Source organism: Salmo salar, chromosome 18, assembly GCF_965601325.2.
Source record: "Salmo salar chromosome 18, fSalSal1, whole genome shotgun sequence".
NCBI classification, from domain to species: Eukaryota; Metazoa; Chordata; class Actinopteri; order Salmoniformes; family Salmonidae; genus Salmo; species Salmo salar.
In genome coordinates, this window is record NC_138308.1 from 11,813,045 (window position 1) to 11,837,258 (window position 24,214).

Consider the following 24,214-nt stretch of genomic DNA (forward strand, 5'->3'; position numbering starts at 1 on the left):
GTAGTCACACCTAAACCCCACAAGGGAAAATGAGCTGTGAGACACAATCGAAAGAGAGACGCTCTCTCACACAGCAACACCATTCATTCACAGTAACGTCCCTCATTACACAGGTCATGGAGGAACAATGAAGGAAAATGTTTGAATGCAAAGGTGAACATAACAAAAGGATTACTCACGTATAGTGATCTTTTGTAGTAGTGTAGGTAATGAGCCTTGATACCTCAGAGACCTAAAGAGGAGACAGAAATGCATGTACGTATGGACACATGCACGCACACGTGCACACACACACACACACACACTGTTTTCCTATCCCCTTACGATCTGCATCAATCAATGGAAGTGAAGATGTGCAAAAAGACAGGAGAGAAATACCAAAGCCGTGAGATGAGATCTTATGTAAATAATAACATGTAGTACAGGACCACACTGAGGGTTTGGTGAAATTACAAGCCATATTCTTTAGTGAAGCCTGGGCTCATACTCTGGAACTCATATGCCTGTCTCCCCAAAGCTTGTTACACATTGTAAAACAGACGCTCTCTGTGTGTGTGTGTGTGTGTGTGTGTGTGTGTGTGTGTGTGTGTGTGTGTGTGTGTGTGTGTGTGTGTGTGTGTGTGTGTGTGTGTGTGTGTGTGTGTGTGTACATCCTTGCATACAGTGCATTCAGGAAGTATTCAAACCCCTTGACTTTTTCCACATTTTGTTACTTTACAGCCTTATTCTAAAATGTATTCAATTGTTTTATTCCCTCATCAATCTACAAACAATACCCCATAATGACAAAGCGAAAAACAAGTTCTCAGAAATGTTTGTAAACTGAAATATCACATTTACATAAGTATTCAGACCCTTTGCAATGAGACTCGAAATTGAGCTCAGATGCATCCTGATCATCCTTGAGATGTTTCTACAAAAACCAAGCTATGAGATTGAAGGAATTGTCCGTAGAGTTCCGAGACAGGATTATGTCGAGGCACAGATCTGGGGAAGGGTACCAAAAAATGTCTGCAGCATTGAAGGTCCCCAAGAACACAGTGGCCTCCATCATTCTTAAATGGAAGATGTTTGGAACCAACAAGACTCTTCTTAGAGCTGGCCACCCAGCAAAACTGATCAATCGGGGGAGAAGGGCCTTGGTCAGGGAGGTGACCAAGAACCCGATGGTCACTCTGACAGAGCTCTAGAGTTACTCTGTGGAGATGGGAGAACCTTCTAGAAGGACAACCATCTCTGCAGAACTCCATCAACCAGGCCTTTATGGTAGAGTGGCCCGACGGAAGCCACTCCTCAGTAGAAGGCACATGACAGCCCGCTTGGAGTTTGCCAAAAGTCACCTAAAAACTCTCAGACCATGAGAAACAAGATTCTCTGGTAGGATGAAACCAAGATTAAACTCTTTGGCCGGAATGCCAAGCGTCATGTCTGGAGGAAACCTGGCACCATCCCTACGGTGAAGCATGGTGAGACAACAACCCTAAGCACACAGCCAAGACAATGCAGGAGTGGCTTCGGGACAAGTCTCTGAATGTCTTTGAGTGGCCCAGCCAGAGCCCGGACTTGAACCCGTTCGAACATCTCTGGACAGATCTGAAAATAGCTCTGCAGCAACACTCTCCATCAAACCTGACAGAGCTTGAGAGGATCTGCAGAGAAGAATACAGGTGTTCCAAGCTTGTAGCATCATACACAAGAAGACTCGAGGCTGTAATCGCAGCTTCAACAAAGTACTGAGTAAAGGGTCTGAATACTTACGTAATATTTGATATTTCAGTTACATTTTTTAAATAAATGTCTGAAACCTGTTTTTGCTTTGTCATTATGGGGTATTGTTTGTAGATCGATGAGTGGAAAAAAAAGTATTTAATACATTTTAGAATAAGGCTGTAATGTAGCAAAATGCTGAAAAAGTCAAAGGGTCTGAATATTTTTCCGAATGCACTGTATGTTTGTGTGTGTGCAAGTGTGTGTACCTACGTATGTACGTGCGTGCTAGCATATGTGTGTCTGTGGATGCATTTGTGTGCACATGTCACATGAAAAAGGTCTTATCTAGAAATATGAAGAGCAAACCAATCCAATGATAAATCCTCAAAGAAAGTGCCGCAGACTTATCTGTTACCGAAGATACTGAGACACTGGGTTTAGATTTATTATCATGGACTTTACATTTCATTTCAGTTTTCTCAACAAGAGTGGTCAATCTAAACAGTCAAACTTTTGACTGTCAAAGAGGAGCTACTGGGACAGCAGCCCTGTCTTTTATAGATACCTTGACCTTTAAACCTTGTCCGGTTACAAATAGACAGTTGATATTAAAGTCATCCACTGGGAAATAAGGTCAGCAGCTCACTAATGAACTCATGTAGCTTACCAACATCACACTTACACCAGTAGCCTAGTTTAGGCCTACTAGTCATGCTCTGTAAAATTATGCAAGGTTTTATATACAGTACATATACAGCAAATTAATATATGCATTATATGGGTATTCATTAGATTACATAAAAACAACGCAGATAGTCTCATTTGGAATTTGACTAAATGCTGTTACTTATCTTCTCTGATTGGTTCATAACACTTACTATGCTACATGTTTTGAACAGCAAGTATGAGGTAATTGTTTGGTCACGTGAAAGCTGCGCAACTGGGTGGATTCCTTTTGCATGGGCTGGTGCCCCGGGTGGACGGAGTTTACACATTTTAGACCATTCCATTGGTTTTAACAAAATTCTCCACTCACCCGGGGCACCGGGCCATCCAAAACGAAACAGGCCCCTCGTCGACCGTTATGATAGCGCTACACCGGAGGTTGAAAGCTACAGCTTCGCAGCTCAGGGTAGCCACGCCCCTTGATGCTGGTTGTACAGTTGTACAATCTGGCTAGGGACTATCAACAAAGTGGATATGAAGTATAGGGATGTTGTGTGGGAGAATGCATGCATTCGTGCACATGTGGCATATGATATCAAATGGAAATAGGGTAGGAGAGAGAAGTCCAGGACATCATATGTTTTCTGGGACAAACATGTGTAACAATACAGCTGTTCCCACCACTATCAGACAGATGTCTGTGTGTGCGCGCTTGCGTGCAAGTGTGTTTGTTTGCTTGTTCTTCCTCCTCCTTGAAGATCATGGGTCTGGGTGCGCTAATTCAAGGAGACAGCCCACACCTGTCCAAGTCTTCTCTTCCTGTATACTGTATTTGCACAGCATCCACTCCCTGTGGTGTTTCCATCTGCAAGATCCTCACACTACTCTCTCCACTTCCTCTTCGGGTCATCATGACATTGTTATACTTTTGCTTAGGCTAATGATTTCGGGCAATTATGCCATCATTTGGGATTAATTAGGACTAAAACCTTAGAGACAGTCTCTGGATTTAACACCATTATGCGTAGGGTATAGGCTATGACTAAAATGTTGTGTCTGAAGATGCAAATCAAGTGTAATAACGATGAAACAAAGGCTTCAACAATATAGCAAAGTAGTTGCCTGAAGCCTAATATCAATAAACCATCCACAATCTATGGATTTTTTCCAAAATCCATCGGTATCAGATATATAGCCCCGCCTCTACAACAAGCGAACTCACCTTTTCCATAGTGCCAATGCAAACTAGGCGAGGGACCGAGAGTCAAGGGGCGAACTGGGGAACAGGCTAAACAGCGGGCTTCTAAGCGCGCGTCTCGCAAATACATCAACGATAGGGCGGGGGACTGGGGACTAGGGCGAACCCGTTTCGACTGCTGGGACTTTCTAGACTTTGCTGAACGGGTAAATAGCCACTCTGCACAGTGCCTGTGCTTTTTGTGTATGCAGTGTGGAAATAAAACCCCTTTAAGGCCACATTTGCAAACTGGACGGCAGCAAGGAGGAAGGAGAAATGGAGTTTCCATTGGTCTCGGTGAGTCGCGCATTTGGTCTCCGTCTCTGGTAATGCCAGTGGTGTGGGGATCTCCGTGCAGCTCAGGAAAACAGGGCGTCGGAGGATGGTGGTAATGATAGGATCATCATGGCAAACGGAACTGGTACTCTTATGTTGAAATGCGTTGTGGTTGGAGACGGTGCTGTGGGCAAAACGTGTCTGTTGATGAGCTATGCCAACGACGCCTTTCCAGAGGAGTATGTGCCCACTGTGTTTGACCATTATGCAGGTAAGATGATTTTGGAACATGTCATGATCTTACATGAACATTTAGGCTGTGTGTGTGTGTGTGTGTGTGTGTGTGTGTGTGTGTGTGTGTGTGTGAGAGAGAGAGAGAGAGAGAGAGAGATCTCGAATTGAATCATTTCCAGTTACCTGATCCTTCCTAATAAAATCTGACACTGGTAATCTAGTTACTGTTGCATGAGTTTAATCTCTATGTCAATTTGTTTGAATAGACCCTACATTCCAATATTCAGGGGAAGGTGAAGTGTGTGTGTTTGAATGTAGTGCAATGCTTACCTTTTCTACTCTCTTTGTCTCAGATTGCATAGGAATACATCTGTTTCTATAATCAAAACCACTTGGCATAAGAGCTCTCGCTGTCTCTCTCTAAACGAGCCCTTTTCATTGCTTTGCAGTGAGTGTCAACGTTGGCGGAAAGCAGTACTTATTGGGACTGTATGACACAGCTGGTCAGGTACAGTGAGTTTATTTTTTACTCTGGCTGGTTGCCAAGCATGCCACGTCCAAGGACACAACCTCTCCCGATGTGCTCCCCCCCTCTCCCGATGTGCTCCCCCCCTCTCCCAATGTGCTCCCCCCTCTCCCAATGTGCTCCCCCCCACTGTTAACCAATGGTGCTCTAGACACACCCACAAGCTTGAAAGTCTGATCACTCTAAACTGCAACAGGTAACAGTTTTCTCCACATTGTTCTAGTTTCCAGTCAGTCTGGCGTGTGATAGACCGTGGTTGTAGGCCTAGTTAAGCATTTCAATAGGTCTATTGTGTAGAGAACAGGGGTCCTATGTCCAGTAGGGAGGTCACTGTCTTGTTTATGGGTTGGTTCTTTACAATGTAGCATTCACATCTGCAAGAGTATCACTCAACTCCCACTGTACACAGCAGCACACAGTCAAATGTGCACAGCCATAACATTTTCACTCACCGTCAGCAAGCTCTCACGTAAACACACACTCACTTTCTCCTCTGAGACCTTTAGCTCTGTTTTTCCAAGCTGGGTCTGAAGTTAAGGCATGTCACATGCAGCGACGAATTGCTAACACTCTTCTCTTTTTTTTTTTTTTTTACTGTATAAAGTCCAAATAGGTCCTGAACTGAAACATTATTCACTTGGTGAAAAGGTGAATAGGTTTTGAGGTTGAGAAATAATACTATAAGGCCCATTTCTTTGTTCATTAATAAAGTATAAGTACATGAATAGTTTAGCTATTGTCTCCACCAAATCCAAATAATTATTCCCACTCGAATCTGTGGCTACCATAACTAATTCTTTGGAGAAACTATATGATCTTAAAACTACATTTCAGTAGTTTTTGTTACTCTTTGGGGTTTGATTGCAATTCCATGCCTGGAGCCTTTTTTGTTTTCTGATTCAGACCGTCTGGGAAATTGAGAAGTTTCCCAGATGTCGACTGTGGGCTCAGAGGCCACCGAGAGTAGTTACTTCTCTTCAATCGCAGCCCCTCCACTCCTCCACCTCGGCTGATCTCTTTATGCTTGAGCAAAAGGCCAGCTGGTAATGTTTATAGCTTCAGCATCTGATCAAAGAAGGGAGTGCTAGAGGGAGGGGAAACCGGAAGAGGAATAGAGAGAGACCGAGGGGCTGGCTGAGACAGAGGGGGGAAAAAACAGAGTGAGCGAAAAATTGCAAATCTGCTCTGGAATCCTGTAATACAGCCCTATAGGAGGCTCGGGCCAGGGGTGTGGAAGAATGCAATGCTAAATACTACACCCCTCTCTGTTGAGGAACCTCATCCAACCCAGCCGCCCACCCGCTAATTCACACTCTCCTGCTACAGTCCCCACCTTCTGCTCTGCATCAGACATGTTTTATTGGCTCCAAAGACCTTTTTAATACTTATGTCCCTGGCAGAGCTGAAGCTCCCAGAATCGTCAGCTGTTTCATAGAGGAAGACGATTAACCATTTGCTCAAAGAGAAGAGAAATTAGCCTCTCATTTTGTGCTGTGTATCACTTATTCCACCACCCGTGTATTTCATACATCTATACGTAACACGTTCAGTCACATCTCTTAGCTCTTGAACATGTGGGCCAAGAACAGAATGGAATATACTTTATTGATTTGTTCATTCATCCCCTCCCTGGCTGATGCACTAATCATAGAAAGCTAGCATTGCTGCTGTGGATAGGAGGAGGAAGCAGGAAGTGGATGTTAAGTGCTGTTGTACCCATGGCAACACTGGGCTCTCACTCTTCACTCTTCACTCTTTCCCTTTTTTTGCTGCTCAGTTTCTCATTTGCTCACTCCCTCCTGCACTCGCACTCCTCACACTCAGTTGCACATGCCTCCGTCACTGTTCTGTGATGCCCCCCCCCCTTTTGTTTTGTATAGTGCCTCATTAGGTTTTGTGCCCTCCCTGAGATGTGACCCCTAGACATCCCAGCAGGGGGTAGAATAAAGTGGGCTCTGCTCTGCTGCTGCCACAGGGCCTTGTTCCTCTCCACTCAGCTGAACACCAATGGGAGCACTAGACATGTCATTCACATTTGAACACTACAGCCAGATAGAGGTTGCTGATGGATGTTTTAAACTGTTTCACCATTGACCACCATAGGTCTAAAGCTCCATTATTTGGCATGTGATGTAATCACCTTGAATGGGATACCTCAGTCTGAACTATCACTTTAGTCCCCGTGTTGGGAAATGCTCAGACAGTTTTGGGGATGAACCGTGAAGTATTGTAATATGAAATGCAATTACTAGCTGGCATCTAACTACCAGTAAGTTACTGTACAATTCACAGCGCCCCTTTTACAGACAGTTTTGAGGATGGGCCATGAAGCGTAGTGCCTGTGCTTGTTATTCTCCTTGTGGCTATGTTGGAACAGGCGTCCCTGACACAGCCGCCAGGCACGAGGAGGAGGGACTCGCTGATAACATAGACTGTCATGTCAGTGACTCGACACACTCACAGCTGAGATCACATACCCAGCCAAGTAGAAATGTCATAGAAAGCCTCGCCCTGATCGAAATGTAAGAACACGTATGGGGAGAGGGGTTGGAATATGCCCTGCCGTGAGTACCTTTTTATTAGCTTCTTAACCCTTAGCCTACAATTTCTGCTCCCCTGTGGAAATCTAATTAACATAATAAAAAAATCCCCAGCAAAATCTGTCGGTTTAAACTAGAGATCAGTTTTTTTTGTTGCATGGACTGCGTCTAGGGTTGCACATTTTGGGGAATATTCAGAGGTGGGAAATAACAGGAATATATGGGAATTAATGGAAATATATGCAAATTAATATTAATACCATTTAAATGTAATATTTTTTGCATTGGATATTTACCATATCATATGGAGACAAACAAACCTTTTACCTTATTTTAAGTAGACATAATTGCAAATGATAACATCCTTCCAATAGAAAAAAAACCCCATTTGTTACGAATTGAACTTTAATTAAATTAATTGACTCTTCACATGGGATGATTTCACTGAACAAATGGGAATATTGAATGATCCCCAATGATCCATCGTGTCTCCCAAAAACGTTTTCAACATACATCTGTAAAATGATAATCTAGAAACTAAAGCTTGGGTTGTCTTCCTCTCAGGTTTCCATGTCTTCTCCCTGGACCTCCTCAATGTCCACCTCTTGAACATCAGACTCTGAGGCCTCATCTTCACTGTCACTTTCCAACCTCGTTGAGGATGGCTTGTTGTCAGGCTCAAAAAGCCTCAAATTTCCCAGGTGGCCACCAATTTTTCCACCCTTGTATTGGTCAGCCTGTTGCATGCTTTGGTGTGTGTGTTCCCAAACAAGGACCAGTTGTGTTCTGAGGCGGCTGATGTTGGTGGGATTTGGAGGATGATGGAGGCAACAAGGGAAAGAGCCTCAGATCCACAAAGTCCCTTCCACCAGGTGGCTGATGCAATATGGCAGTCGTGCCAACATATCTCATCTCCGTCCCAAAGCCCTTGCTTGGAAGAGTACTTCACCAGACTGCCAAGAACCTTGCCCTCATCCAGGCCAAGGTGATGAGACACGGTAGTGATGACACCATAGGCCTTGTTGATCTCTGCTCCAGACAGGATGCTCTTGCCAGCATACTTGGGGTCCAACATGTACGCTGGGGCATGTATGGGCTTCAGACAGAACTCTTCACGCTTTTTGATGTGTTTCAGAACTGCAGTTTCATCTGCTTGGAGCAACAATGAACAGGGCAGGGCAGTACGGATTTCTTCTCTTACATCTGCAAGCAGAGTCTGAACATCAGACAGGATGGCATTGTCTCACTCAATCTGTGCAATGGCTACTGCTATAGGTTTCAGGCTCCTTACCACTCTCTCCCAAAATACGTCATCCAGGTGGATCCTCTTGATAGGGCTCTCCATATCGGCAGACTGTAATAAGGCCATTTCTTGGAGAAACATGATAACACCACCCCAACGGGTGTTGCTGGGCAGCTTGAATGTGGTGCTCTTATTCTTCTCACTGTGCTTGTAGAGGTAGATTGCTGCTATGACTTGATGACCCTTCACATACCTAACAATTTCCTTGGCTCTCTTGTAGAGTGTATCCATTGTTGTTAGTGCCATGATGTCCTTGAGGAGCAGATTCAATGCATGAGCAGCACAGCCAATGGGTGTGATGTGAGGGTTGGACTCTTCCACTTTAGACCAAGCAGCCTTCATGTTCGCAGCATTGTCTGTCACCAGTGCAAATACCTTCTGTGGTCTAAGGTCATTGATGACTGCCTTCAGCTCATCTGCAATGTAGAGACCGGTGTGTCTGTTGTCCCTTGTGTCTGTGCTCTTATAGAATACTGGTTGAGGCGTGGAGATGATGTAGTTAATTATTCCTTGCCCACGAACAATCGACCACCCATCAGAGATGATTGCAATACAGTCTGCTTTCTCTATGATTTGCTTGACCTTCACTTGAACTCTGTTGAACTCTGCACCCAGCAAATGACTAGATAAAGCATGTCTGGTTGGAGGGGTGTATGCTGGGCGAAGAACATTCAGAAATCTCTTCCAATACACATTGCCTGTGAGCATCAGAGGTGAACCAGTTGCATACACAGCTCGAGCAAGACATTCATCAGCATTTCTCTGACTATGTTCCTCCAGAGTAAAAAAAAACCTTCTAATTCCAGGAGGACCGTGAGCTGTTGCTATCAATAAGGTGTCTGATTCACATTTGTCAGAGGTTGCTTGTTGTGAGCGCTGAGGGAACTTTATGCACTTGGCCAGATGATTCTGCATCTTTGTTGCATTCTTCACATATGATTTGGCACAGTATTTGCAATTTTACACAGCTTTTCCTTCTACATTAGCTGCAGTGAAATGTCTCCACATATCAGATAGTGCCCTTGGCATTTCCTGTAAAGATTAGAATAAAAATTAGTTAAAAAAACAACAAATACAATTCCATGTGCAGATAAATAGTTAAGCAGTTAGATTAAACAACTCCTTTGTAAGATAAATGTTTTAAAATTAAACATGTATGGAAACAGTTGAATTGACACTCCTCGGTTAGCAGGCTCAAGCATATCTAAAACCCACATGGTAGCAAAAACTAACTAGCAGAAATTGTTAACAAGTTAGAAATGATTTAAACACACTTTGCTCTAGGCTACTATTTACTAGTTAACAAAAATCATGAACAGTATGTCGTATAAAATATATTCACCCCACCCAGTATTGTAATCAAAACTTACCAGAAAGCTCAGACAATGTAGTAGTGTGGGCTCAATAGCATCTCATTAGTGTGCAAGATCTTGAGACTCAGCTGTACATGTGATGGAAGAGTGCACTGCACATGTGACGAAAGAATGCACTATGCATACAGAGGGTTGCAATTTCATTGAATTGGGGATAGTTTAACCAAAAAATGCCACAAGACCTAGAATTGCTTCATGTGTATCCCACAAAAAAGGTTCACTGTTATAAGCTAACTTTATGTGATGAATTTAAGCAAAATTCCCCAATTTCTGGAAAAATTCCATAAATTTACCGGAAAGTGTCCGACCCATTGCAACCCTGACTGCGTCTCAATCCACCGCATCCTTCCTCATATGCAGTGAAAGGTGGCAGAGCTGGAGCTGTGTTTGTCAGATCATGAGACATCCCGAAGAATCAGTCTTCTCAAGAAAATGTCTGTAGCATCCAAACATTTTGGCCTACAAAGTATTATGACCACTCAATTGAAAGACGAGACCCTCACGAACATGATGCTCTCCATTTTTCTCTAGGACACTCACAAGACACATCTGAAGGTCCCTGGTACCAGTTTAAAAAATCAAATGGAAGTATAAATGGAGATAGTTTAGTACATGATCTTTCTTATGTCTCTCAGATATAGGACAGACACTTCAAACAAACTTCATTATGATTTCTCTGTTGTTCCATGTAGTGAATCTGTTGTTCAATGCGTTTATATTGGCTAATAGCAGTAATGCCAAATTCAGTGTTTCATCCAACAATTTGTTTACACTTTTTATACCTCATTTTATACCTTTACTCTAAACTGCTGAGTGTATTACTGTGTTCTAGTACAGTACACTGGGATGGGGTTCACCTGCTCCATAAAGGGAACCAAGGAAACACACAAGGTGTTTCTCAATATGCATACTACAGTACTCCACACGGTCATGCTCCAAGTGCATTCTCCGAGGACGTTCTCCTGAGTACGTTCTTGTGAGGACAAGAGTGTGGAGAACGCATAAAACATTACATTTGAGAAGCACTCCTACTACTGTATTACCTCACGCTGCACCTCATTCACTGAACCTTCTTCCAGCCAGGACAATGGCTAGCTAGCTATTTAAACAGCCACATGACCTTAAACTAATGTTATGCAAGCTAGATGTAAATTCTTCGTGGGTAGCTAGCTACCAATTCTTAGTGGTTAGCCAATTAGCCCGTTAGCCCTATTGACTTAATATGGACTGAACCTTCTTTCAGCCAGGACACTGGCAATAGAGACAAAACAAGATTTACACAAAGCAAACGCTTCACTTCATAGCTATCAGCTAGCTATATGTGAATCATAATAATCTAGCTAACCAGACTGTTTAACAGGCAAAAATGACCTAAAACTACTGCTATGTATGGTCAATTCTTCATGGGTACCTAGCTACCACTTCTTCGTTGCTGTCTGGCTGGCTGGCTGGCTAGCTAACCAACAGTAGTAGTTAGCCAGTTCACTCTATTGCCTTACTAAGGGCTTGCAATCTACACACAGTGGATATTGAGGCAGGTAAACATACCAAAATGTACACAGAATGTAATTAACGTTTTCAAGATACAATATTGTAGTCAGGCAACATATGAGATATGAATGGGCAGCATTTCATTCTGAAGTCGGAGTAATATTTTCTCTTGCTTCAGCTCAAATAATGGAGGGGCAATCATGGTCCACACAGACCAACACAGTTGTGAAGAGGGCACAACAAAGCTTTTCGCCCTCAGGAGTCTGAAACGATTTGGCACTGGCCCTCGGATCCTCAAAGTTCTACAGCTCCACCATTACGAGCAACTTTACTGGCTGCATCATATCTTGGTATGGCAACTGCTTAGCATCCGACCGCAAGGTGATCGATCCATAGGGTACTGCGTATGACCCAGTACATCACTGGGGCTGAGCTCCCTGCCATCCAGGACCACTATACCAGGCGTTGTCAGAAAGTCCTTAAATATGGTCAGATTCCAGCTACTCAAGTCATAGACTCTCTGCTACCAAGTCTGGAACCAACAGGACTCTGGACACCTTCTACCCCCCCCAAGCCATAAGACTGCTAAACTGTTAGTTAAATACAGTAGTTGACCAAATAGTCTGGGTAGCTATCTGCATTGAACCTTTTTTGCACAAACCTTTTTTTGATTCACACACACCGCTGCTACTGTTTTATCTATCCAGTTGCCTAGTCACTTTATTCCTAGTTATATGTTCATATCTACCTCAATTACACCTGCACATTGACTGAATGCACATACAGTGCATTCAGAAAGTATTCAGACCCCTTCCCTTTTTCCACATTTTGCTACGTTACAGCCTTATTCTAAAAATGATTAAATACACGTTTCCTCAATCTACACACAATACCCCGTTATGACAAAGCAAAAACAGGTTGGTAAACACTTCTGCAAATGTATATTTAAAAAAAAAAAAAGTATTCAGACCCTTTACTATGAGACTCGAAATTGAGCTCAGGTGCATCCTGTATCCATTGATCATCCTTGATGTTTCTACAACTTGATTGGAGTCCACCTGTGGTAAATACAATTGATTGGACATGATTTGGAAAGGCACACACCTGTCTATATAAGGTCCCACAGTTGACAGTGCATGTCAGAGCAAAAACCAAGCCATGAGGTCGAAGGAATTGTCCATAGAGATCAGACAGGATTGTGTCAAGGCACAGATCTGGGGAAGGGTACCAAAAACTTTCTGCAGCATTGAAGGTAACCAGGCGGCGAATCGCATCTCTGCATGTCTGTCAGACATATCAGTGTGGATGACGGATCACCACCTCAAGCTGAACCTCGGCAAGACGGAACTGCTCTTCCTCCCGGGGAAGGACTGCCCGTTCCATGATCTCGCCATCACGGTTGACAACTCCCTTGTGTCCTCCTCCCAGAGTGCTAAGAACCTTGGCGTGATCCTGGACAACACCCTGTCGTTCTCCACTAACATCAAGGCGGTGACCCGATCCTGTAGGTTCATGCTCTACAACATTCGCAGAGTACGACCCTGCCTCACACAGGAAGCGGCGCAGGTCCTAATCCAGGCACTTGTCATCTCCCGTCTGGATTACTGCAACTCGCTGTTGGCTGGGCTCCCTGCCTGTGCCATTAAACCCCTACAACTCATCCAGAACGCCGCAGCCCGTCTGGTGTTCAACCTTCCCAAGTTCTCTCACGTCACCCCGCTCTCTCCACTGGCTTCCAGTTGAAGCTCGCATCCGCTACAAGACCATGGTGATTGCCTACGGAACTGTGAAGGGAACGGCACCTCCATACCTTCAGGCTCTGATCAGGCCCTACACCCAAACAAGGGCACTGCGTTCATCCACCTCTGGCCTGCTGGCCCCCCTACCTCTGAGGAAGCACAGTTCCCGCTCAGCCCAGTCAAAACTGTTCGCTGCTCTGGCACCCCAATGGTGGAACAAGCTCCCTCACGACGCCAGGACAGCGGAGTCAATCACCACCTTCCGGAGACACCTGAAACCCCACCTCTTTAAGGAATACCTAGGATAGGATAAAGTAATCCTTCTAACCCCCCCCCCCCCCCTAAAATATTTAGATGCACTATTGTAAAGTGGTTGTTCCACTGGATATCATAAGGTGAATGCACCAATTTGTAAGTCGCTCTGGATAAGAGCGTCTGCTAAATGACTTAAATGTAAATGTAAGGTCCCCAAGAACACAGTGGCCTCCATCATTCTGAAATGGAAGAAGTTTAGAACCACCAAGACCCTTCCTAGAGCAGGCCGCCCAGCCAAACTGAGCAATCGGGGGAGAAAGGCCTTGGTCAGGGAGGTGACCAAGAACCCTATGGTCACTCTGACTGAGCTCCAGAGTTCCTCTGTGGAGATGGGAGAACCTTCCAGAAGGACAACCATCTCTGCAGCACTCCAGTAATCAGGCCTTTATGGTAGAGTGGACAGACGGAAGCCACTCCTCAGTAAGGCACATGACAGCCTGCTTGGTGTTTGCCAAAATGCACTCAGACCATGAGAAGCAAACAAGATTCTCTGGTCTGATGAAACCAAGATTGAACACTTTGGCCTGAATGCCAAGCGTCACGTCTGGAGGAAACCTGGCACCATCCCTACGGTGAAGCACGGTGGTGGCAGCATCATACAGGATTTGAGGGAAAGATGAACGGGGCAAGTACAGAGCTCCTTGATGAAAACCTGCTCCAGAGCCCCCCGGACCTCTGATTGGGGCGAAGGTTCACCTTCCAACAGGACAACAACCCTAAGCACACAGCCAAGACAACGCAGGAGTGGCTTCGGGACAAGTCTCTGAATGTCCTTGAGTGGCCCAACCAGAACCCGGACTTGAACCAGATCGAACATCTCTGGAGAAACCTGAAAATAGCTGTGCAGCGATGCTCCCCATCCAACCTGACAGAGCTTGAAAGGATCTGCAGAGAAGAATGGGAGAAACTCCCCAAATACAGGTGTTCCAAGCTTGTAGCGTCATACCCAAGTAGACTCGAGGCTGTAATCGCTGCCAAAGGTGCTTCAACAAAATACTGAGTAAAGGGTTTGAATACTTATGTAAATATCAGTTCAAGTTTTTTTTCAAAATGTGTAAAAAATTGTAAACCTGTGGAAAAAGTCAAGGGGTCTGAATACTTTGAGTTCTCGTTTCTCATTGTGTATTTATTATTACATGTTAATACTTTTCTATTTCTCTTCTTTCTCTCGGGCATTGTTGCAAGGGGCCTCTAAGTAAGCATTTCACTGTTAGTCTACACCTGTTGTTTACGAAGCATGTGACTAATGCAATTTTATTTTGACATGCATTCTCAAACAGTTTGAAATGGACTAGAAAGCAGAATCAGCATATTTTCTGTAAGACATCAGTTACGCTTCATGAAGGCTTTCTATTTCCATCAGTTCTTGAAACCACTGCGCTCACAATAACCTTTTATTTATTTAACTAGGCAAGTCAGTTAAGAACAAATTCTTATTTACAATGACGGCCTACCGGGGAACAGTGGGTTAACTGCCTTGTTCAGGGGCAGAACGACAGATTTTTACCTTGTCAGCTCGGGGATTCGATCCAGCAAACTTTCGGTTACTGGCCCAACGCTCTAACCACTAAGTTACCTGCCGCCCCCAAGTGGTAATAACAGATACTATAGTGGCATCGCCACAAGGTCGTCCAAGACTTCTTAATTATCCAGTGCACAGAATTTAATTCACTTAGATTTTTCTGTTTTTTACCTGAGCAATGTTAAGTTAGTTCGTTGAGCTAATCAGACAGTCATATTAACGATTTTAAGACCTATTGATTTACTTCCTTCAAGCTCGCCACCTTGTCCATCACCGTAACTAGTCTTAATGTGTGCACTCTGCATGTATAAACTCGGGTCATTCAGAGTGTGCCGGTGATGTAGAAAGACATCCTCTCAGAATTGGGTATCAGGGAGCAATGGGGAAATGCTTGATCTCATTTACACAGACCGGACCATGTTGGATATGTGAATTAGCTATTGGCGCCACACAATAAACTGAGGCCTATCGGAGATGGCAGTTTGTCTGATGCCTTCCGCACTGCTTCCTGTAAAGTACTGCTAATGTGAAATAATGCCCAATAGCCACAGTCAGAGACAGAGAGAAAATATGCTGTCTGATGAAGGTCATCTGTAGAAATCGGCACATCCCTCCCATTTCAAAACTAAATTCTAACGGCTGAATGTTTATCACTCCCTTCATATAAAAGTGTTGATTGTTCTCATAAAACAGCCTGGTAGCTTGGCAGTGTGCTGTGTTGTGTTGTGCATGGTGAAGTCCAGTAGATAAGCACAGAATAAGTTTGCTCTCCTCTCTGCCTCAGTGAGGAGGAGTAAAAAGATCGCTGCATTTGGAGCTCATTTTTCATACGGTTTAATAATTTATCAATATTAATTCTGAGGATGTGGTAGTCTTTTGGTGGATATTATGTAAGGAAGGCTGTTGCTCTCTTTCTCCCCAGTGTCTTTGTTCCCCTCCCCTAACTTCTCTCTCTCTCTCTCTCTCTCTCTCTCTCTCTCTCTCTCTCTCTCTCCTATTACCCACCCTTACATTTCTCCAGGAGGACTATGACCGCTTGAGGCCTTTGTCGTACCCCATGACCGACGTCTTCCTCATCTGCTTTTCTGTGGTCAACCCGGCTAGTTTCCAGAATGTGAGGGAGGAGTGGGTCACTGAGCTGCAGGAGTATGCCCCAAGTGTCCCCTACCTCCTCATAGGCACTCAGGTGAGCCACAGCCACCCCACCCATAGCCTGTCTCTATACTTTGTCCTGGCCATTTCACATGCTGAGTTTCCACAGAGTGTACTGTATTCACCTGGTATGTGCTATCCACATCCACCCTACTCATTCTCACACCCTACTTCACATTGACAGGGGAGGAAGATTCTAAAACTGAGCTTCCACTTAAATGTACTGTACTCTCTGGTTTATTTCATTCTTAAGACCATTCACGAACATGCATAAAGAAATATAGGTGTATAGTTCTGAATCATTAAAAAGTAGATGGAACTTAATAGTAAGACTGAATTGAACTTCTTCATTTAGTAACGCTCAAATACTTTCCCGAAAGATCAAACCACACTTATGGGTGTTCCTCCGCCAGCAGTTCCCTGGCCACCAGAAATAGAAAATGTCCATATTGGTGGTGGTAGTGAGTTTAGTGTAGTGGGCCTGTGATTTATCGTTCTGTCAGCTGATATTTACTTCTCTTATCAGTCCCACCGTAACTCACATTCTCACACTGCATACTGATGTGGACCCAATCAATTCACAGATGACCAGAGCCACAAATCAAACACTACCACAGATGTGTTAATGAATGTTTGTCTCAATAAAGAGTTTGTTACACGTATCAGTTGGGCATGTGCAGGGTAAAGTAGGGTCATTTTTCTTCTCCCTTAATCGTATAACAATTCACTTTTACCAGTTGAATGTAGACAAATTATTTTTTTATTAAAATGTGCAAATGAGGCAATATCTCATTAAATGCGTTTAAATCAGCATTTTATTTCAGCGGGCTCTCTCTTTGAAAGCACTTCTAAGACTATTCACAATGATATTGGGCTGGGTGCTGATAGGGGACACTTTGAGTTGAAGCTTTCATTTTAGGCTAATTACAGAAAAATAAGTCCTGGATGCTTTGCTAGCAATAGATAAGAAATCCACAGGGGCCGGCCAATTGGATCCTGGTCTGCTTAAGTGTGCAGCGCCCATTGTTGTTGGCTCAATAACCAAGATATGTTTTATTTTTATTTAACATTGTTATCAGGAAATATTCCAAAAGTATGGAAATCCACTCTTGTGCTGCCACTCCATAAGGAAGGAGAAAGTAGAGATCTTAACAATTAACGCCCCATTTAAGGCTTTCGTGTCGAGCTAAGCTTCTTGAATCCTTGGTAAATGTGCAACTTTGCTCTTTTTATTTGAGAAATGTGTTTTGAATGTAAATCAATCAGGGTTTAGGCCTGGGCATAGTGATATTACAGCAACCACTTTAGTTGTTGATGATCTTGTCAATGCTTTAGACACTGACAAACAAAGCAGCACATTTTCATATTAAAGGCTTTCGATACTGTTGATCATGCTATTTTCTTGAATAAGTTGTCCTCGATAGGCCTGAGCTATGACGCCTGTTCTTGGTTTCACGATTATCTTAGTGACAGAACTCAGATTTGTTTTTAAACTTGTGCTTAATATGAGCAAAACAAAATACATGTTTTTAAACTCTCGTAAGAATGTTTCAGATGAACTACATGTTCACTCATTAGATGGTTCTCTAATCGAACGCGTCCCGCATATAACTACCTAGGCGTTTGGATTGATGTGGATTTGCCGATTTTAAAAATAAAAATAAATAAAAAATAAAAATAATAATAATTTATAATAAAAAAATATATATATACCGTAAATTACGGACTATAAGCAAACTTTTTTTCCCACGCTTTGAACCCCGCGGCTTAAACAATGACGCGGCTAATATATGGATTTTTCCCGCTTTCTGTGACGTGCTCAGTTTTTTGGCGGCATGAAGCTTTCATTAGACCAATGAAATTGCCTAATGGGTTAAGGTCAAACAACTTTTTTGTTTACTGTTTAGATTAAATCGAGCGCTCTCAAACTTCCCATCATTCTGATTACGGTAGTCATTTTGTCACCCTCATCATGGCAAAGACACGGAGAAATGCATATGATGCAGCTTTCAAGTTGAAGGCGATTGATCTGGCTGTTGGAAAAGGAAATAGAGCTGCTGCACGGGAGCTTGGTCTTAATGAGTCGATGATAAGACGTTGGAAACAGCAGCGTGAGGAATAGACTCAGTGCAAAAAGACAACTAAAGCTTACTGCTAATTTTTTATTTTTTGTTACAAGCCGTGTTTCGTTAAAGCCTGTGTAAAGTTCATTTGTTTCAATGTACCGGTAGGCACCTGCGGCTTATAGACATGTGCGGCTTATTTATGTTCAAAATAATATTTATTTTTAAATTCAGTGGGTGCGGCTTATATTCAGGTGCGCTTAATAGTCCAGAAATTACGGTTGATGAGCTGGTTAAGAAGCTAAGATTTAAAGTTGGCTTTTTCTACAGAAACAGATCGTGCCTTTCTCTAAGCAGTAGGAAGCAGATTATTCAGTCAACCTTTTCATATATTCTTGATTGTTTATCAAAGTGCAGCTGCTGCTACTCTTAAAAGTTTGGATGCCATCTACCATAGTGCCCTTTGTTTTGTTACAGGCGACAGTTTTGATACACATCACTGAATCCTGTATCAAAAGGTTGGCTGGACTTCGCTAAAAACCCATAGATCTCTATATTACATCTCTACAGTAGGCCCTACTTCATAAACTTCCATCTTATCTAACTGTGCTAAGTAGGTGTGCTAAGTAAATCTAACTCGGCTAACTAAGTATAGACACCTGAGCTGCCCAACCTGTTCACAGGATTGGTTAACCCTTAAGGTTTGTAGGGTCTCCACTGAGCTAGGTAAATCTGATTTTTAGTTTAAATGTTTTTCAAATTCATTAAAAAAAAAAGAAACAGATGCCTTATTTACATAAAAATTCAGACCCTTTGCTATGAGACTCGTAATTGAGCTCAGGTACATCCTGTTTCTATTGATCATCCTTGATGTTTCTACAACTTGATTGGAGTCCACCTGTGGTAAATTCAGATTGGACTTGATTTGGAAAGGCACACACCTGTCTATATAAGGTCCCACAGTTGACAGTGCATGTCCAAAAATAAAGCCATGAAGTCGAAGGAATTGTCCGTAGAGCTCCGAGACAGGATTGTGTCAAGGCACGGATCTGGGGAAGGGTGCCAAAAACTTCCTGCAGCATTGAAGGTCGCCAAGAACACAGTGGCCTCCATTATTCTTAAATGGAAGAAGTTTGGAACCCCAAGAATCTTCCTAGAGCTGGCCGCCTGGCCAAACTGAGCAATCGGGGGAGAAGGGCCTTGGTCAGGGAGGTGATCAAAAACTCGATGGTCACTCTGACAGAGCTCCAGAGTTCCTCTGTGGAGATGGGAGAACCTTTCAGAAGTACAACCATCTCTGCAACACTCCACCAATCAGGCCTTTATGGTATCTTTCTATTCTGGTTAGAGCCAGTTTGCGATGTTCTGTGAAGGGAGTAGTACACAGCGTTGTATGAGATCTTAAGTTTCTTGGCAATTTCTCGCATGGAAATAGCCTTCATTTCTCAGAACAAGAATAGACTGACAGGTTTCAGAAGAAAGTTATTTGTTTCTGGCCATTTTGAGCCTGTAATCGAACCCACAAATACTGATGCTCCAGATACTCAACTAGTCTAAAGAAGGCCAGTTTTATTGCTTCTTTAAATTAGGACAACAGTTTTCAGCTGTGTTTAACATAATTGCAAAAGGGTTTTCTAATGATCAATTAGCCTTTTAAAATAATACACTTGGATTAGCTAACAATGTGCCTTTGGGACACCGGAGTGATGGTTGCTGATAATGGGTCTCTGTACGCCTATGTAGATATACCATTAAAAATCAGCTGTTTCCAGCTACGATAGTCATTTACAACATTAACAATGTCTACATTGTATTTCTGACCAATTTTGATATTTTAAAATGGGCAAAAAAATTGCTTTTCTTTCCCAAGCAAGGACATTTCTAAGTGATCACAAACTTTTGAACGGTAGTATATTATTTACAACATATAAAAAATTCTCTCTTGGCAAGTCTGGAGAATATATCTAAAGATAACCACACAAGTTGCTGAATGCAGATGCTTCTGAGGCTGAGAAATTAGTTGGCGTGTCGGAAAAGTCAGACTTTCGGTAAATGGGAGTTCAGGACAAGTACACTGAATTCAGACTACCAAACACCATCTCTTGAAAGTAAGTTACCAAATATAGTCCAGTTTGTAACATTCTCTATGAAATGGGCTTTTTAAATTCTGTAATTTTAATATAGTGAGCTTTGAAATTGTTGATGTATGTCCATTTTAAAGTGGTTAAAATGTAGTGGACGGTGGTATGACAAACTAAAGAAATACACATTTAAAAACTTGATAAATGTATATGTTTACTTTTTAAAATACTAATATTAATGGACCAAAATACCAACAAATCAAAACATTTTTAAAGACCACAGGCCTGTGGTGCCTGGCCTCATATTGGGTGTTGGTAAGAGAGGAACAGCGTGACTGAGCGTGCATTTTGTGTGTGTGTTTTCTGCACTCAATAGAAAATAAAGGGGCGAATGCCTCATGGTTGAATTCAATCACAAAAACATATGAAGGAATAATATAATAGAGAAACAGCAGGTAGCCTAGTGGTTAGAGCGTTGGACTAGTAACCGAAAGGTTGCAAGATCGAATCCCCGAGTTGACAAGGTAAAAATCTGTCGTTCTGTCCCTGAACAAGGCAGTTAACCCACTGTTCCTAGACAGTCATTGAAAATAAGAATTTGTTCTTAACTGACTTGCCTAGTTAAATAAAGATAAAATGAAAACAAGGTCTGGATTGTGTTTGGAAATAGTGCAAAGGACTAATATGGCACATTTCTCAAGATGAACATTGTCTGTTTGAATACTACAGTGAAACTCCATAGAAGAATTGTGAAACAGAGGAAGAGCACCTCTGGTAATTGAAGTCAAATGTGGGGTGCTCTTTGAAAATGGGGAAGAAGATTAATTTGGTCTCCCATCAAGTCCAGCTCTGCTTAGGTTTGATATTTGACACTGACTGTTACCAATCATGAGAGTGATTGAGAAATCTCCACTTAATAGATTCATTGTTGCTATCAAATTCATTCCAAAGGGTAGGTTTAAATTCAACTGAAAATTAGACGAGCTTTGGTTAATTTCAAATGGAATATAAAAGTTAATAAAAATCCAATCAAACTGCATTTTAAGTTTGTTCTGATTTTTTTTTTTTTTTTTTTTTACATACATTTTTGGTTGAAATGGAGATGTGAATTCAGCACATCAATTATTCATTTGTAGACAAACTGGAATTAAAGCCAGACTCAGTGGCACAAATGGAACTATCTAAGCAGTAAATGCATCTCCATTAAATGTTTGCTTGTGTTGTTATCCAAACAAAATGTAACATTTTTGTAATCCAGTAAATAGCCTTCAATTTAAGGCTATTTTACAAACTAATGTAACAGTATTTTTTTTAAAACTTTTTAAATGAGTAAAACACTATGGACACATTGAGGTTACTGCAACAAAGATATTCTTATGTAATCATAGAAATCATGCATGTTCAAGATAGCATGCAAAAGTAGCAGGTCTGTGGAGATCTTCGCAATTGCGATTTAATAATCTGTGCAGAATCTCGAATGGCATTGATCAGTTGCGCGACGTACTTGAATGAACTCAATTGCAGTCGAGGTGACATTGTATTCCCTTTTGAACTTTTGGTTTTTAAATGGTTGAAAGTGCAGCAATAACAATTTGTGAGAATTTAACCAAAAATCTGACATTGAGAATTTGCTTGTGGTTTTTGATGGTTGAAAGGATGGTCATAACACATTTGTTAAATTCCCAAACTTTTGGCTGTCTTTTTGAGTGGGTGAAAATAGTTTAATCTCATTAATCAACGTATTAACTAAATATTACCAAATTATTCGCGTTGAAATGATGTGGTGTGCCCAGTGGGTAGTTGAATGAACAAGTTGTTCACTCAAGTGAAGAAGTTGCTTCTTAAGCAACCTATCTGCTGCCTTTCCGATTGGCTGTGCTGATTGGAAATCTTGTCTCTCCCCGTTTCAGATTGACCTGCGTGATGACCCCAAGACCATTGCCAAGCTGAACGACATGAAGGAAAAACCCATCACCACAGAGCAGGGCCAGAAGCTAGCCAAGGAGGTACGTACCACTGTGGGGCCAGGAGGGAGGTTACAGAAGGATTTTTTTATTGTGTAGGAGAGACAAGTGGTCTACCTTACTTTACCCAATGGTCTGTCCCTCGTCAAACCAATTCTGTATTAAAATTATGATAAAGCTTCTATATATTCAGTTTTGGGCATTTGTTGATTGAGTCTCTCACAAACAAGACTTCCTCCCCAAGCTAGCTTGGTGATGAGGTTAACCCTATGTTGATAGTTTTGAGTGACAGCCTGTTCCTCTCCAGATTGGTGCGTGTGTCTACGTGGAATGCTCGGCTCTCACCCAGAAAGGACTGAAAACTGTGTTTGATGAGGCCATTATCGCTATCCTGAACCCCAAGAGGAAAAAGGGAGTCTTGAAGAGAAGACTGGGGCCACGCTATATCAACTGCTGCCTCATCACGTGAGAGAGATGCAAACATCCAAAAACACCTGGGTCATATTTATTAGGGCATGCAATGAAAAACGTTTTAAAACATGTGAAAACGGAAAACAAAAACAAGCATTTCTTATTGGACAAGATCAGGAAGCCCCACCCTGTTTCAGACTGTTTTCTTCCATTTGGTGCCTAATGAATACAAACCAGAATGAATGACAGAGACCGCGGAGAGGACATAAAAGGGGGGAGAGAAACTGAAGGACCGAAATGGACAAGGACCCTATTTTTAGTTCGGGGCTCTTGAGAGGTTTTGTCTCTCCTGCTGTCGACCAATGGAGTTAGGGGGCAGCTTTACTACCAAAGGAGCACAATACCCATGTCAACAACGCCCTTCAGTAAGACTTTATTTGCCTTTTATAATTACTTTTTTTCTTAACTTTAAAACAAAACATATTTTCCCTGTACAAAAACATGCTGTAAGCTGTCAGAAAACACATAGGTATCACGTGTCCATTTAACTCCCGATATGACATGTATTTTTAGTAATATATGCTGTAGCAATTAATGAATGGGTTGATTGCATTTATTGAAGGCGCTTCCCATCAAGCCTCCAAGTGCTTTACATTGTGTGTTTGAGTAACTCACCTCAGCCACAACCAATGAAATACTTTGTTTAAAAGAACAGGCTATTCCCCTCAACTATGGGGAGTTGTCTTTTTTTTCTACCAATCCCCATATTTTATAACATTATCTGCTCTTCTTGCTCAGTTTGCGGTGCTTGCAGTATTATTACTAAACTTGGACTTGAATTAGTCAGTAACCCAATGGTGGCCAAATAATTGAATGCATACAGCTGCATGGGATACAGGGATGTGGGGAGAGAGGCACACAACATGAAGCACAGTCCACATTCCTATCCTTGTCCAATAAAGCACAGTTAAAAGTCGACCCGCAAACCCCTACCCTTAGCATTGTCGTGCTGACCTGAACATACTGTGTACTAATGGCGGATGCAGAACCAGTCCATCCCAATTCAGCTCAGTTCGGCTTGGCTCAGTAGTGTGAAAAGGGTACCTCTCAATTCTGTCATTGAAGCACAGAACATACCATGGTTACAACATCCACCCCCAATGGCCAAGGGGGTGCACGCATGAGCACAATAAGCCTCCTCCAACCATATTCCAACCCCCGCCATATTCCAACCTCCCGATTTCTCCATATTCCAACCCCCTCTTCAGACACACATGCCTTCCCCTGCCGGAAGATATCTTTTCTTTTTTTTGTTGCATTTTTCTATCCATTTGGGAAGGTGCCTGATCTTAGTTGGGTTTTTTTTAGGTCAGAGTTGGACTTGTTGATTTTTAAAAGCTTTAATGTATATGGTGCTCCTCTCTTTCTCGTTCTCTGTCCCAGCCTGCTGTGCTGTGTACTGTTTTTCCTAGAAGAGCAGAATGGATTATTGAGTGTTAACATTCTCTATTTACCAGGAAGTTGTTGCACATGCTGCTACAGAGGTAAATTGAATGGATCTATAGCGGTGCAGAAACAAGTGCAGCTTCCGGTTAATCCTTTTCTCTACTC

The 24,214-nt window shown here is 42.5% G+C and overlaps 1 protein-coding gene across 1 annotated transcript; it reads left to right on the forward strand.

Annotated features, from left to right (window-relative positions):
* Positions 1-3,729: 3,729 nt before the first annotated feature.
* Positions 3,730-22,877, forward strand: LOC106576768 (rho-related GTP-binding protein RhoQ). The gene is made up of 5 exons (XM_014154146.3): positions 3,730-4,160; positions 4,573-4,631; positions 15,954-16,118; positions 22,139-22,234; positions 22,500-22,877. The coding sequence occupies exons 1-5, from the start codon at positions 4,019-4,021 to the stop codon at positions 22,659-22,661; spliced, it is 624 nt and encodes a 207-aa protein (XP_014009621.1). The 5' UTR covers positions 3,730-4,018; the 3' UTR covers positions 22,662-22,877.
* Positions 22,878-24,214: the final 1,337 nt, after the last annotated feature.